Consider the following 13799-nt stretch of genomic DNA (forward strand, 5'->3'; position numbering starts at 1 on the left):
GGGGCACTCCAAAATACTAAAAAAATAGAATTATTTTTCTTGGACGTATGAAGTATTAGTTTTATAATGAATTGTAAGTGGGATAAGTTGACGAAATGTGAGATCCATTATCTTATATTACTCCCCCCGTCCCCTTTCTCAGGATTCCTTTTTCATCTTTCCACGATTAAATGTCTCTAGTTTTCTTTTTCGTTTGTCAACTATTAAGTGTCATTTACTGTTTACTACTTTTAGTAATGCAATTAATATTTAAAAGTACGGCTCACACCCACTAACTTTTTCAAACCACTTTTCTACATTTTTTAAAACTCGAACCTAGTCAACTTATGCCACTTAATTGCGGACGAAGGGTTTAAAAAGTAAATGTGACAACTGACAAGTATTGTCTGACGAACCGAATTTGGTTATTGGGTATTGAGTATATACCCGATCTAACCCAAATATTATCGGGTATTAGATACCAAATACCCAAAAAATCGGATAACGGGTATAGGACCGGGTATTGATTTTTTATAAATTCGAGTATCGAGTTACCTGATTACTCGATTTTGAATAAGTCAAAATAAATTAAATGTAAATCAGTTGACAATGTCAGTCGAATTCACATTTAATTTCCTTCTCCTGCTTGTATTCCTTCCCGAGTCTCGACGAGTCCTTGAAGGGCAGGGGTTTTGCACGTGTGTTGTGGGCACGTGTCCCTCCTTTCAACAAGATTTATAGTTTCCCACTTTTGCAACAAATATTACTAAATATAAGTGGCAAGAGAGGGGTCGAACCACTGAGACCATGGACCTACTCGAGATTGTTTCTACGTCACGGGTTTGGTGTTAGCCACCACGCCTTGAGCACTAGAGTATGGATCTAATTACTAGAGTGGAAAACTGAACTTTAAAGCATGAGAACAGAGATTGAGAGCTTAAACTAAACTAATAGAGCATGAAATGAAATGTAATCCCGGCGTCGGAGTTGTCAATTCCTCCGCCGAGACTACAGAGCTAAGCTACATGAAAGCAACTAAATCATTAACATGAAGTAAATCAAAGCGGTAAAGAAAACAAGGATTCAACATCGGAGTCGTCAATTCCTCTGCCGAAACCATTAAATCTAACTAGATAGCGATGTGTGAAGGAGCTTCTAAGATAAGGGCATCAATTCCACCGTCGAAATAACCATCACATTGTAAACCTGCACTAAAACATTGAAAACATGAAAATAAACTATAACTACATTAAACTGGAATTAAACCGGGATCCAAGGCGGAGTCGTCAATTCTTCCGTTGAAACTCGGGATCTAACTACAACATCTCAAAAACGGTAAAGAAAGCAAGGTTCCAACATCGGAGTCGTCAATTCCTCTGCCGAAACCGTTAAATCTAACTAGAAAGCAAGGTATGAAAGAGCTTCTAAGACGGAGGCGTCAATTCCATCGTCGAATCAACCAACACACTGTAAACCTGCGCTAAAGTATGAAAAACATGAAATTAAATGTAATCCCGATGTCGGAGTCGTCAATTCCTCCATCGAAACTACAGAGCTAAACTACTAATTGCGAAAAACATCCAAGAAATACAAGTAAATAGCATCATCAACATGAAAATAAACGAAAGCTTCATAAAATTGGAAATAAGTGAGGTCCAACGCCCGAGTCGTCAATTCCCTTGCCGAACCCATTAAATCTAACTACAAAGCGAGGAGGTGAAGGAGCTTCTAAGATGGAGGCATCAATTCCACCGTCGAAACGACCAACACCAAGTAAAATCTACACTAGAGTCTTGAAAACATGAAATTAAAAGTGATCCCGACGTCGGAGTCGTTAATTCCTTCGTCGGGGCTACAAAGTTGAGCCAAACTAAGCTAAAGAGCTTCCTACCTTAACTACCGTAGCGTTAAGCGCCATTTCTTTATTGTAGAAAACTTCTATTTATAGAGCCGCTTCAATCTTCAACCCTAAGATAACTTCTCGTCTGATTTGACCATTTTATCCTTGCAGTAATTTAGGCTTGATCAGCTCATGTCTTCATGTGTTGGCTTGATTCAGCTCATGCCTTTATGTGGTGGCTTGATCAGCTTGTGTCTTCACTTGATCAACTTGTTGGCCGCCTAGTATTGTCAATTCACCTTCGCCCACTTGATCAGCTTGCACCATCCATCTGCTTGATCCAGCTTGATCAACTTAGCATGGCTACCTGACATTGTCATCCCATCTAGGCTCTCTTGATCAACTTGTCTCCAACTGATCAATTTGTCCTCATATTTGGCCATTTTTTGCTCCTTTTCCGAGTTGATCAAGTTAATCATGCACTTGTCGCTTTTTCATTTTATTGCCCCTGCACACTTAAATTCACCACTTTTTCACACATTATCAACCCGATTAGTGTATAAACACCCATAAAACTATGCATGAAACGAGCCTCACCAAACTGCTCACACTTAACTCATACTTGTCCTCAGGTATGAAAGAAAAAAGAAAAGAAACGAGTTTTGCATGGTTCCCATTTGACCAATACTAAAAAAGACTAAAAAAAGAAAAACTGGACTTAGACTCAACCAAACTCAAATAAAGATAAAACATCAAAAACAAAAGCATACAGAAAGAAAAGAAAAGAAAACACATGGATGCATAAAAAGGCTTAACTTCTAGCAACCGTCCCCACAAGCTTAAGATCATCCAATTGTCTGCAGTCTCAGATTCATCCACCTCCCTTCTTCTATTTAGTCAGTTTGTCAGTTTGTCAAGATAGCCTTTATTCTAGCCAACTGTTGGATTCACTCGGTCACTCATTCCACACCAGAAATGTTAGGAACATTCACTCATTCATTTTTCCATACCACTGATGCGTTGAGTTCCATAAGCATAGACTAGTTCCTTAAGGTATTTTATTAAAGTTGTAATGGGGCTAGGGGTTATGATGTAAATAGGTAAGGATCCTACGAGACCTAAGTTCATAAAAAAAAAACTTGAGGAAAACAATAAAGGACATGTGAACTCAGGAACAAAATTGGAGCAGCCTCCCCATTACATCCTTAAACTTCCCAAAATTTGAACAATATCCTTTGGCCATTTTGGCCTTATTTCTCTATTCTTTCTACTGCAGGGTCAGGTTACATCATTTTCCTGCCCTGCCTAAACTAAATATAGTACTTTTTTTTTGTGGGTCAGGTTATACATTCTTTCTGCCCATTTTTTTCTAATAATTTTTCTCTCTCTTTTTTTCCACCAGCTTGGCCGTAGTTCTTTCTTTTCTATTCCTTCTACCCCAAATTGGTTAGCTACTTCATTCCATCCCCTAACTCACATGGCATGGAGGTTCATGGTTTCAACAGAAGGTGGATTCGAATGTAGGCTCAAAATTGGGTAACTAGGGGGTGCCCTTATAATGATGCGGGTTCTCTGGTTCGAAAAGAAAAAAAGGCCCAACTGGTTATTACCTAATGCCTTTAGTTAGTCCTCACTAGCCTGTGTCACTTCCCTCTCCCATCAAGTGGTAGCCACTCCATTTTTTTTTTTTATGTTTAGTGCAGTGGAAAGTGTTCTACTCTAGGCTTATAACTCACATTTTAGAGGGCTTCACAGTTGGCTTAAATTAAGGCTCTTCCATCGTCCTCACTTCGTCCAAATTGACTTCAATTTATTAAGGGAGGGGTATCACACATCAACATGCATTCTTTCTTCACCACTAATCCCCTTAGAGGGGGATAAGGCTTAGCGGAGCGAAAAGGGTTTTCCATGAGATGGGAAATGCAAAGTATTAGTCCCACACGAAGTTTGTGAATAAGTGATTGTCTGATAATGAGCAAGGAATACCCGTCTTTCTGCTAAAGAGGATGTATTGAACTCATAATTCAATAGATACTTTTTATGAATGTCAACTAAGTATCGTAAGTAAATTGCTCCCGGTTGTTCAATCATTTGATAACCAGAGTCATTCTTTGATAAATGATCACTATGAGTCAGACTCAATAGAATTTGATCAATCCTTTTTTCTGTCGTTAAGGCGGAGAACTGAACCAAGAATTCTTTTTCTTCATCGTTAATCGAATCACTGTTCGCGACCCAGAATTCTATTTTATCATCAATCCAACCCCCATTCACGTTTTTTCTTTTTCTTATCAATGAATAGATCTCTTTACTTGTATGACTTAGATGTCTCGTATTTCTCGAAAAAGTGATTCGATTGATGGGATTTGGTATGAGATCGATGATATCGATGAGATTGATACTCAAATATTTCTTCTTAGAACGTAGTGATTTGACCCCATAAGCGGGACCAAGAAAGTATCTAAAAATATCAAATTTAGATATTTGTACCCTGTCGAAGTAAGGAACCATGGCATATACGTTTGGAATAGATTCCATTTTGAGAGAGTTGAAAAAGCACTATCTCCTTGAAAGGTTCTATACATCTGCCCTTTCTCAACGCATTTCTTTAGACAAAGACTCCGTTTTTTCCTCTTTTCGGATGGTAACTCAGAACATGGAGTGTGAATCAAACCCATGTTTGAATTGAGATATTGATGCAAGTTCTTCCCTTCTGAATCAGATAGATTCATGTCTGAAAGAGGTTGACAATAAGTTCTTCCAAAATTGACTATTTGTCCCTCTGTTAGAGGTGTTCCAGAAATGTCTGCGATCGAGTAAATAGTTCTACGAACGAATGGATCGTATCGACTTGGAAAATGGAAAGATTTGTACAAGTTATACGTTTCGTCACCACTTTGTGGAAAATCATTAGGTATGAATATGTTAGATACCTGTGACTCGATTGGTGAAATAGTATCTCTCCCCTCAAAAGCATGCTTTTTTTTACCGACGCACAAAGGAAATATTTTGTTGCGAATGAACAAGATATTGAGGAATTGTCCATACGTAAAATCGGTAAGAGGATCATGCTTTTCATTTTTGCCAGATTATACATAAAAACAAAAGTCCTAAAAAAAACTAACATCTAATTCAAAACTGACTCAACAGACTGACCTATACTAACATACTAAACATAAAACATAGAAGAAACATGAAAACCAAAACACAAAAAGGAAAGCACAAATTTCTCACACTTAGCCCATTGCATGGTCTAAGTGGGAGAAGACTAAATTAACATACATCAACATATAAAAAACATGCTATATTCACAAAAACTTCTCACACTTAGCCCATGCAATGGGCTAAGTGGAAGAACACTCAACAAACATACACTTAATCAAAAAAGAAAACAAGCTATATCAACAAAAAACTTCTCACACTTAGACCGAGCATCGGGCTAAGTGGGAGAAGATATCAACTCAAATCAGAGAAAATATATAAACAAGGTAAAAACTTCTCACACTTAGCCTGGTTCCCAGTCTAAGTGTGATGAAAATATTCAAGAAAAAACAAACACATATTTACAGAAAATTGAAAACAAAAACTTAGAGTACTTGGATGGGGGTGGTCACTTCCTAGGTTGATCCCTCTTGGAGTCAGTGGCTCTGGAGTCTGATTCATCTCTTCCAAGCGGTCTTCTGCTGCCCGCGTCTTGTGTGGTGGATGGAGAAGTACCTTGACGCTGCATGCTCTTTTTTATCGAAAAATATTTACAAACTAAGCTACCAAAACTTTATATCCAAGGATCAATGTGAATGTTAACCATAACAGCAAAATGAAAAGGATTAAGAGAAACTCCTTGGACTTGTGCACCCATAGGCTTCTAACAGCCGCTTATGATTTCCATATCTCTCTTCTTTCCCTCGGTTATGATGTTTTCAACTTTGGGAACACCTTGGATAAGAAGTCCTGCTTAAAACAAAGAAAACGATCAAAAATAAAAAAATGCAAAAAACAAAAGTTATTCACAGTGTCATAGAAAAAAAACAAATAGATAACACCATAGTCCCCGGCAACGGCGCCATTTGAAGGGCAGGGGTTTTGCACGTGTGTCGTGGGCAGGTGTCCCTCCTTTCAATAAGATTTATAGTTTCCCACTTTTGCAACAAATATTACTAAGTATAAGTGGCAAGACAGGGGTCGAACCACAGAGACCATGGTGTTGGGGATTGGTGCCCCTTGCACAGCGGAAGTCATGCATTCACAAATAAATCATACATATACGGATCTATTTGACCGATTATGGGATTAATTAACCACATGTTAAACAATTAATTGCATACAAGAATGCACATAAATCATGCTTAAGGAATTAAAACCTAATTCATGATATTACGGTCTACGGTTACCGATCTGATTCTTCAAAGAATCGTCGATTGCTTGCGCCTTCTCCACGTGATGTTTTTCGTACTCAACCACGAATCTTCTAATTTGTATCCCGAACTCAAATAATGACCTTTGGGTGAGCAAAGCTTGTCAGTTGCTAAAGGACTTGACTAGACAGAAGACTAAACTTCAGTTCCGTGAAACTGAAAATTTCGTCCACTCCCTGGAAGAGGGGGGCACGAACTTTAATGATTAAAATCAAATTGATTTTTTCCTCTGTTTAGTCTCTTATATATAGAGTTATGATGAGCCAGATTAGGAATCCATGGAGGTTGGACTTGGACCAAACCTATTGGACTTTTAATAATTAAATTGAGTCCAATTTAATACAAGTCCAAATGTTTTATTTTGATTACCAGAAATGTAATGAAAGTAGATTAAAAAAATATTAGAACATGAAATATATTTTTATATACTTCCTTCTTTTCAATGTAGCTTCACCGTTGCTTTTCGGTTCGTCACAAACTCCTTACACTATTTATAGTTTAAGTTAGAATCAATGCATTTAATTAATATGTTAGATTAAGTTAAGAGCTCCTTTATTAAGTGATGTCTCAGTACACTTAAAATTCTAATTTAATTACACTAAAAATTCAGTCTCAAATTTACGGCCTAAAATAAAAGGTGTGGGTAACATGAGACGGAGAGAGTATTACCAGAAATATAATGAAAGTAAATTATAAAAATATTAGAACATGAAATATATTTATATATATTAATTATAAAAATCTGAATAAAATAAAACATTTAATGTTTAGTTTATCTATTAAAATAACATGAATATTTAATAGGTTGGTAATCAAGGAATATATCTTAAAAAACATTAAGAGTGTCTCCAATGGCGGACGTCGCGGTAGGACGTCGCCGACGTCCGACCGGACGTCCGCCGTAGTGAAGAAGAAGGGTGCCCACGCCCGTCGGATGGGCTCGCCCGTCACCCCCACGTCCGACCGGACGTCTGTGGTCGGACGTCCGGTTATTTATATTATTATTATTTTTTATTTTTTATTTAAAAAACTCTATAAATAGGGCTCGTTGAACTTCATTTCATTCACACCACTTGTGTTGACAAGTTTCTCTCTCTAAATCTACAAATTTCATTTCTACTACAATGAAGTACAATAGGAACTCCCCCACCACAAGCGGAGGAGACACACCCACGTTTCCCACCGGAATGGAGGGAAACGTTACATGGATGAATTCCCAAATTGCAAGGATGAATCCCCAGATGGCAGGGATGACTCCCCAAATGTTCTACAATATGTTCAATTGGATGAGTCAGATGGGTGGGATGAGGCCAGGGGCAGCGGGAATGGGCGGTATGCCGTAAAATATGGCGGAGGTGGGTGGGATGATGCCTGGGGCAGTGGGGATGGGCGGTACGCCGCCAATATGGCGGGGGTGGGTGGGATGATGCCCGGGGCAGTGGGGATGGGCGGTACGCCGCCAAATATGGCGGTGGGTGGATCGATGCAGCACAGGAGCCCGAGGACGCCTAGGGAATCTGTCTATCGCCCATATATAGATTTGTTGGCCGATGATTCCCCTAGTACTATTCCGGAGACTCAGTACGCCGGCATCGAGACTTTCTCTTTTGAGGAGCTGGGAGCGGAGTTGGGGCTATCGCCGATCCGTGAGACTCCCGATGAGGCGGAGCCTGCTGCAAGGGGCAGGAGCAAAGGTAAGGGCAAGGCCAGGGGCGGGGGTAAGGGCAAGGGCAAAGCCCCGAACTCTTCCTCGCACACGGGGACAGAGGAGGAGGAGGGTGAGGAGGAGCGGGAGAAGAGGACGATCTGGACCGTGTGGGAAAATGTCGCGCTTGCGAAGGCCTGGATCGGTATAGTAGAGGATCCCTATGTCGGGCCGAACCAGTATGTTGACCGATTGTGGCTTCGCATTAGTGAGGCTTACCTCATATGCAAACCGTCTGGGCAAAGCCTCGCACTTCCGAGCAATGCCGGAAACAGTGGCTTCGGTTGAGGCCTAAGCTCGGTCGTTTTGCCGCCCTCTACCAAAACAACATGCGCATGGCAACCGGCGGCATGTCTGAGGATGATGTGAAGAAACGAGCCTTGGCCCAGTACCCCGACAAAGAATTGAAGTTCAAAGATTTTGACCAATGAGAGGCCTTTCTCGTGGTCAGGGAATCGCAAAAGTTTTGTGCGGGTGTCGATTCTGGATTAGCACGCACGATCCTGTGTACAAAAGGATGTGCAAGGATGTGATCGATGCATGTCGGCGTGATTTAGGAATGCCACCCATTGATGATTATGACGTCGAGATTGGGGGCGGGGACGTCGAAGGCAGCAGCGACACGGGCGACGGGGACGAAGAGGAGTGAGAGCCGAGGGTTGTATTTCTCGACTTTTTATGATTATGTAATTTTTAGGTATTATGTAATTTTATTTTTAAATTATGTAATTTTTTTTAAGTATGTGATTTTTTTTTTCCGAAGAATGTATTTTTTTTAATAAAATATTCGCTTTTCCCCGTTCGTATTCTTGTCGAAATTTTAATTCCGTAAAATGAATAATTGTGAATTTAATTTTAATTTCTCTTTTATGACGTGGCAGGAAGTTTTTGTGGAAAGTCCTAATGGGAGGGGCACCACCCTCTAAGTTATTTTCTTCTATTTTCTGTGGGACGAGTAGCGGCGGCGGCATTGTAGTTTGAGAAAGTCGGCATGAGAGCTAAGGTAAGGCTTCTTCGTCGTGTATTTGTTGCAGGTTTACGTGAATTTTATGCTTCGCCTACAATTTTAACGAGTGCGATTAGAAATTTGAGAGTTTTTGTTTTAACTCGGTATTGTATTTCACCTCCTCCTCTCTTTTGGTGGTAACAGTGGAAGAAGAAGCGTATGAGGAGGTTGAAGAGGAAGCGCCGAAAGATGAGGCAGAGATCTAAGTAGTTTTGTTTTTTGATTTCTAGGGTTTGAAATTTAGTTCGATTATAATTTTCTTTCATTTTGAATCGCACTTTGTTATGCGTTTTATTGGATGGTTGAGTTTGAGTATTTTCTTTATATTCAGTTTCCACTTCGTTGTGATTGCTTAGTTTCTGTCCAATTTGATTGATTTTTTTCAACAAAGTTTTCTCTTTTGTTATAGTTGGACTTTGGTCCACAAGAAATTCTGCAAACTTACAAACACTGGTCTTTTATTTCCATTTCCGCAATATTGATCATGCCTTGTGTGATAAGTTCTGATAAAACTGAGAAACCAAAACTCATGATCACATCTAATCAGAAAGGTGATACTACTGTATTTCAGTGGACCATTTGTGATAATTTCTCGCATTTGTGTTCTGGCCTTGATCTCAGTGAAGAATCTGGCCTTGATTTCAGTGAAGAATCGATCTCTCTCTGTTCTCCATTTCTTCTCTGCTGCAGATAATGAACTTACGGGGAGATTCTTCTGTCATTTTGAAACGTAAGCGCACTTTTCGAACAACAGATTCAATGGCAGAATGCCATCCTGTTTGGTGAATGATGCCCTCAGAGTGTTAACAGTCTTGATGGATATATACCCGGCACGTTGTTTCCATTTGGTTGTAGTTTGTCGACTCTTGATCTCAGCCGGAGTTCTCTGCAAGGAAAAAGCTTCCTAAATTTCTGACTCAATGCAGTGAGCTAGAATGCATTACATGACGCTCTCCCCTGCTGGCTTGAAGCTTTGCCTAGGCTTTGTATTCTTGTTTACTACAGAGATTCACCTTGATCGACTTGTCACGCAACCATCTCCAAGGAATGATGCCAGAAGAAATTGGAGAACTTGTTCTACAATGCTCTCTCCGGCCATTTCCCAACATCGATGGGAAATCTAGAGCAACTCAGATCATTAGATCTGTCTTTCAACACTCTAGGGGGAGAAATCCTGCATCAGCTTGATGATTTGAAACTCCGTTTGTAGGCGACGAAATGCTCTGTGGCTTCGCTGTAAACAATACCTGCATTGATGATGGACCATTTTGTGTTGATTAAGAAATGTTAACTGATCAGTGTGTGTTTTACATGTGTGCGCACTCTTACATTTTAAAGCATAGAAAATAGAAGTAGCTTGAAAGTTTCCTTTTCCTTATGCGGATAAATACTAAGCAACTGCTATTGTTATCAATTATTCTCTACAATCATATAATATTGGACACCACATCCACGTTTCTTTTCATTGTCTTTTACTTAAATATAACTTCTTCTTATTAGAATCTTGACAGTTTATTATAGTATATAAATATGCTGCAGACACGCACAGCTGCCTAACACAACAAGATCTGCCTTCATACCTCTTCAATCTTGATAAGATTCTTGATTTCATTTGTGCAGAAAAATGAGATTTCGAATGTTTGAATCTGCTTTATTGATTCTACTGCTTCTCTCGACCTCAGATCGTGGATTTGTCTCAGGCCAGTCGGAGAAAAATTTGCTTCTCCAGTTCAGAAACAGCCTAACATATGATTCCTCAGTCTCAACAAAGCTCGTGCACTGGAACGAATCCGTGGACTTCTGCCATTGGGAAGGACTGAAATGCGACTCCAATAGTCGCGTTTCAGGTCTCGATCTCAGCAGTGAATCAATCTCCGCTGGGATCAACGACACCAGCACCTTGTTCAAGCTCTCACATCTGCAGAGCTTGAGCTTGGCACATAACAGCTTTGATTCTGTCGAGTTTCCATCTCAGTTTGGACGCCTCACTGAGCTAAGGTATCTTAACCTCAGCAACTCCGGCTTCTCAGGCCAGATTCCTCTGAGTTTATCAAACTTGACGAGGTTAGTTGTGCTTGATCTCTCCAACAAATACTACTCATCTCTTACTCTTGAGAATTCCGATCTTGGAAGACTGGTTCGAAACCTCACGAGCCTGAGAGAGCTTTATCTTGATATGGTGAAGATTTCTGCAGATGGGAATGACTGGAGCACTGCTCTATCATCACATCTCCCAAATTTGAGAGTTCTGAGCTTGTCTGATGCACAGCTCCCTGGCCCTCCTGGTTCTACCTTGATAAAACTGCAATCGCTTTCAGTTATTCGTCTTGATGGAAACTCATTCTCTTCTCCCTTTCCCTCGTTTTTCGCGGATTTCCCCAATCTGAAAGTGCTCACCATAAGCTCATGTGACTTATCTGGTGTGGTTCCTAGAAAACTTTTCCAATTAAAGAGTCTGCAAACAATCGACTTGAGTAACAATCGTGATCTTGAGGGCTCGTTCCTTGAGTTTCCCGTCGATGGATCTCTTGAAAAATTGATGCTGAGTTACACTAAATTTTCAGGAAATTTACCAGAGTCTATAGGCAATCTTAGAAAACTGTCAAATCTTGATGTTAGAAGTAACAGATTTTCAGGGCCAATTCCAAGTACAATCAAGAACCTTAAATTGCTTGTCTATTTGGACCTCTCCCAAAACAAATTTTCTGGTAATGTCCCTTCCTTTGCTTTCTTGAAGAATCTTAATGTGTTGAATCTTTATAGCAATGGATTAACCGGAGAAATTGGTGATGACTCCCTCTGGAAAGGCCTTGACAATCTAGAGTTTCTTGATTTGAGTGTGAATTCATTACAAGGTGAATTGCCACCATCTTTGTTTGCTCTGCCACAGCTCAAATCACTACATCTCTCCCACAATACCTTTTCTGGTTCATCCAAACTCTCAATAAACACTTCATCTCCCCTAGAAGTTGTTGACTTAAGCAACAATGCTCTACAAGGTTCCATACCTCAGATCTTCTTCCAGTTGCAGAATCTCTTGAGCCTCTCCCTTGCTTCAAACAAACTCAGTGGCTCGCTACGCCTCTCGGATTTCAGCAAGCTGACAAATCTTGTGAGCTTAGACCTTTCCTACAACAAACTGTCTGTACATGTTGAAGAAAGAGTGCAACTGGCTAAACTGTTTCCGCGGTTAGAGACTCTGATGCTAGCATCTTGCAACCTCCACAAGATCCCGAATCTGCAAAACCAATCCTCTCTGATGATGCTTGATCTCTCCCACAACGAGTTAGAAGGCGAGATCCCTAGCTGGCTGTGGAGAGTTGGGGATGATGGATTCCTGTTCCGTTTCTTGAATCTGTCTCACAACAGACTCAGTCACCTCCAACAACCTTACAAAATGCGAGGACTCGATTTCCTTGATCTGCATTCTAACCTTCTCAGTGGGGAGATTCCAAAGCCACCGCCCTCAGCTGCATACGTGGATTTCTCGAGCAATAGCTTCACATCTATTATCCCGGAAATCGGGAACATCCTTAAAAGGGTCATGACTTTCTCTGCAGCAGACAATAAGCTGGTGGGAAGGATCCCGCCTTCGCTCTGGAATGCCACCGGGCTTCAAGTGCTCAACTTATCGCGCAATGCTCTGTCTGGCCATATCCCATCTGCGGTTGGGAATCTGGCCAGGCTGCAATCGTTAGACCTCTCGTTCAACGCCCTGGATGGGGAGATTCCGGGAGAGCTTGCAAGACTCACATTCCTTTCATTCTTGAATGTGTCATACAATCATCTTGTCGGGAAGATACCCCTGCAGAAGTTTCCAGAAAGTTCGTACGTTGGAAACGAGGGGCTGTGTGGGCAGCCTCTTAACGTATCTTGCGACGGGCGTGGCAGAGAGATGCACTATGTCTTGTTGGACTAGGATTCATTTTTCTGTCTCCACAGAAATTGGAATCTCAGTGAATGAGTGTATGTATAAGTGTGCTATGTATAATATCTTAATAAATGATCTCGCGCATCAAAATGTGACTGTTTTTCGTGAACGAAAGGGAGTAAGAAACATTCTAATGTGACTGTTTTTCATGAACGAATGGAGTAAGAAACATTCTTACAGTCTATTTCCTTCATATTACATTTATACCATCAGTTAATATGGTGTCAAAGCAGTTTTTGATCTTTCAAACTCATCAAACGTTCATCACCATTCGAATATCCTTTTGACCTAACAAACTAAAAGCAATCTCTACTATTGTGAATTTCAAAGTACAAAATATAAACTCAAACTACAATAAACATATGATAAAATAGAACTCCTTCCATCCCCGATTAATTGTCACTCTTTGACCGGGAACAGATTTTAAGAGTTGTAAAGAAAAGATGGTTGAAAAAGTTAATGGAATGCGTGATTCACTTTTTTATATTGGTTTTATAATAAAATGTGAGTGGAGTGAGTGAGTGGAATGTGAGACTTACTTACCATTTATGGTAAAAATGAAGTGTGACAATTATTGAGGTACGAACTGAAATGGAAAAGAGTGACAATTAATCGGGAACGGAGGATATACTTAATTTTTTACTTTATTCAGTTTAATGGAGTACGTGTTAATTCAATGACTAATATTTCAATCTGAAGATTGGAACAATATCACATTTGTGCGATAGCTTATGGCACAATTTAAAATGTGGCCCAACTTAGATAACTTGAGCCAGCCTAAATACATTACACATGCAGCCTGAACCTAGAGCTCGCCCTGACTCGTTTATGGACTCGCGACTGATAGGGTTATAAATCTCCTTCTCGATTGTGTTAGCGATTCACTATACATCTCTCTTTCTCACTAAATTAAAGTTGTTTTA

The 13799-nt window shown here is 40.1% G+C and overlaps 1 protein-coding gene and 1 long non-coding RNA gene across 3 annotated transcripts; both read left to right on the forward strand.

Annotated features, from left to right (window-relative positions):
- Window positions 1-8719: 8719 nt before the first annotated feature.
- Window positions 8720-10257, forward strand: LOC125219966. Of its 2 annotated transcripts, none has more exons than XR_007176267.1 (3): window positions 8720-8942; window positions 9090-9675; window positions 9801-10257. It is a non-coding gene; the product is annotated as an uncharacterized LOC125219966 (long non-coding RNA). The 2 variants fall into 2 exon arrangements; XR_007176266.1 differs by having other exon boundaries at window positions 8728-8942; window positions 9090-9496; window positions 9636-10257.
- Window positions 10258-10569: 312 nt separating this feature from the next.
- Window positions 10570-12864, forward strand: LOC125221038 (receptor-like protein Cf-9 homolog). Its single transcript, XM_048123163.1, has one exon. It carries the CDS (start codon window positions 10570-10572, stop codon window positions 12862-12864), a length of 2295 nt encoding a protein of 764 aa, XP_047979120.1.
- Window positions 12865-13799: the final 935 nt, after the last annotated feature.

Source organism: Salvia hispanica, chromosome 4, assembly GCF_023119035.1.
Source record: "Salvia hispanica cultivar TCC Black 2014 chromosome 4, UniMelb_Shisp_WGS_1.0, whole genome shotgun sequence".
Classification (NCBI taxonomy): Eukaryota; Viridiplantae; Streptophyta; class Magnoliopsida; order Lamiales; family Lamiaceae; genus Salvia; species Salvia hispanica.

Bases quoted from the DNA above. Each gene is read 5' to 3' on its own strand.
- LOC125221038 (XM_048123163.1), top strand. From the start codon at position 10,570: ATGAGATTTCGAATGTTTGAATCTGCTTTATTGATTCTACTGCTTCTC.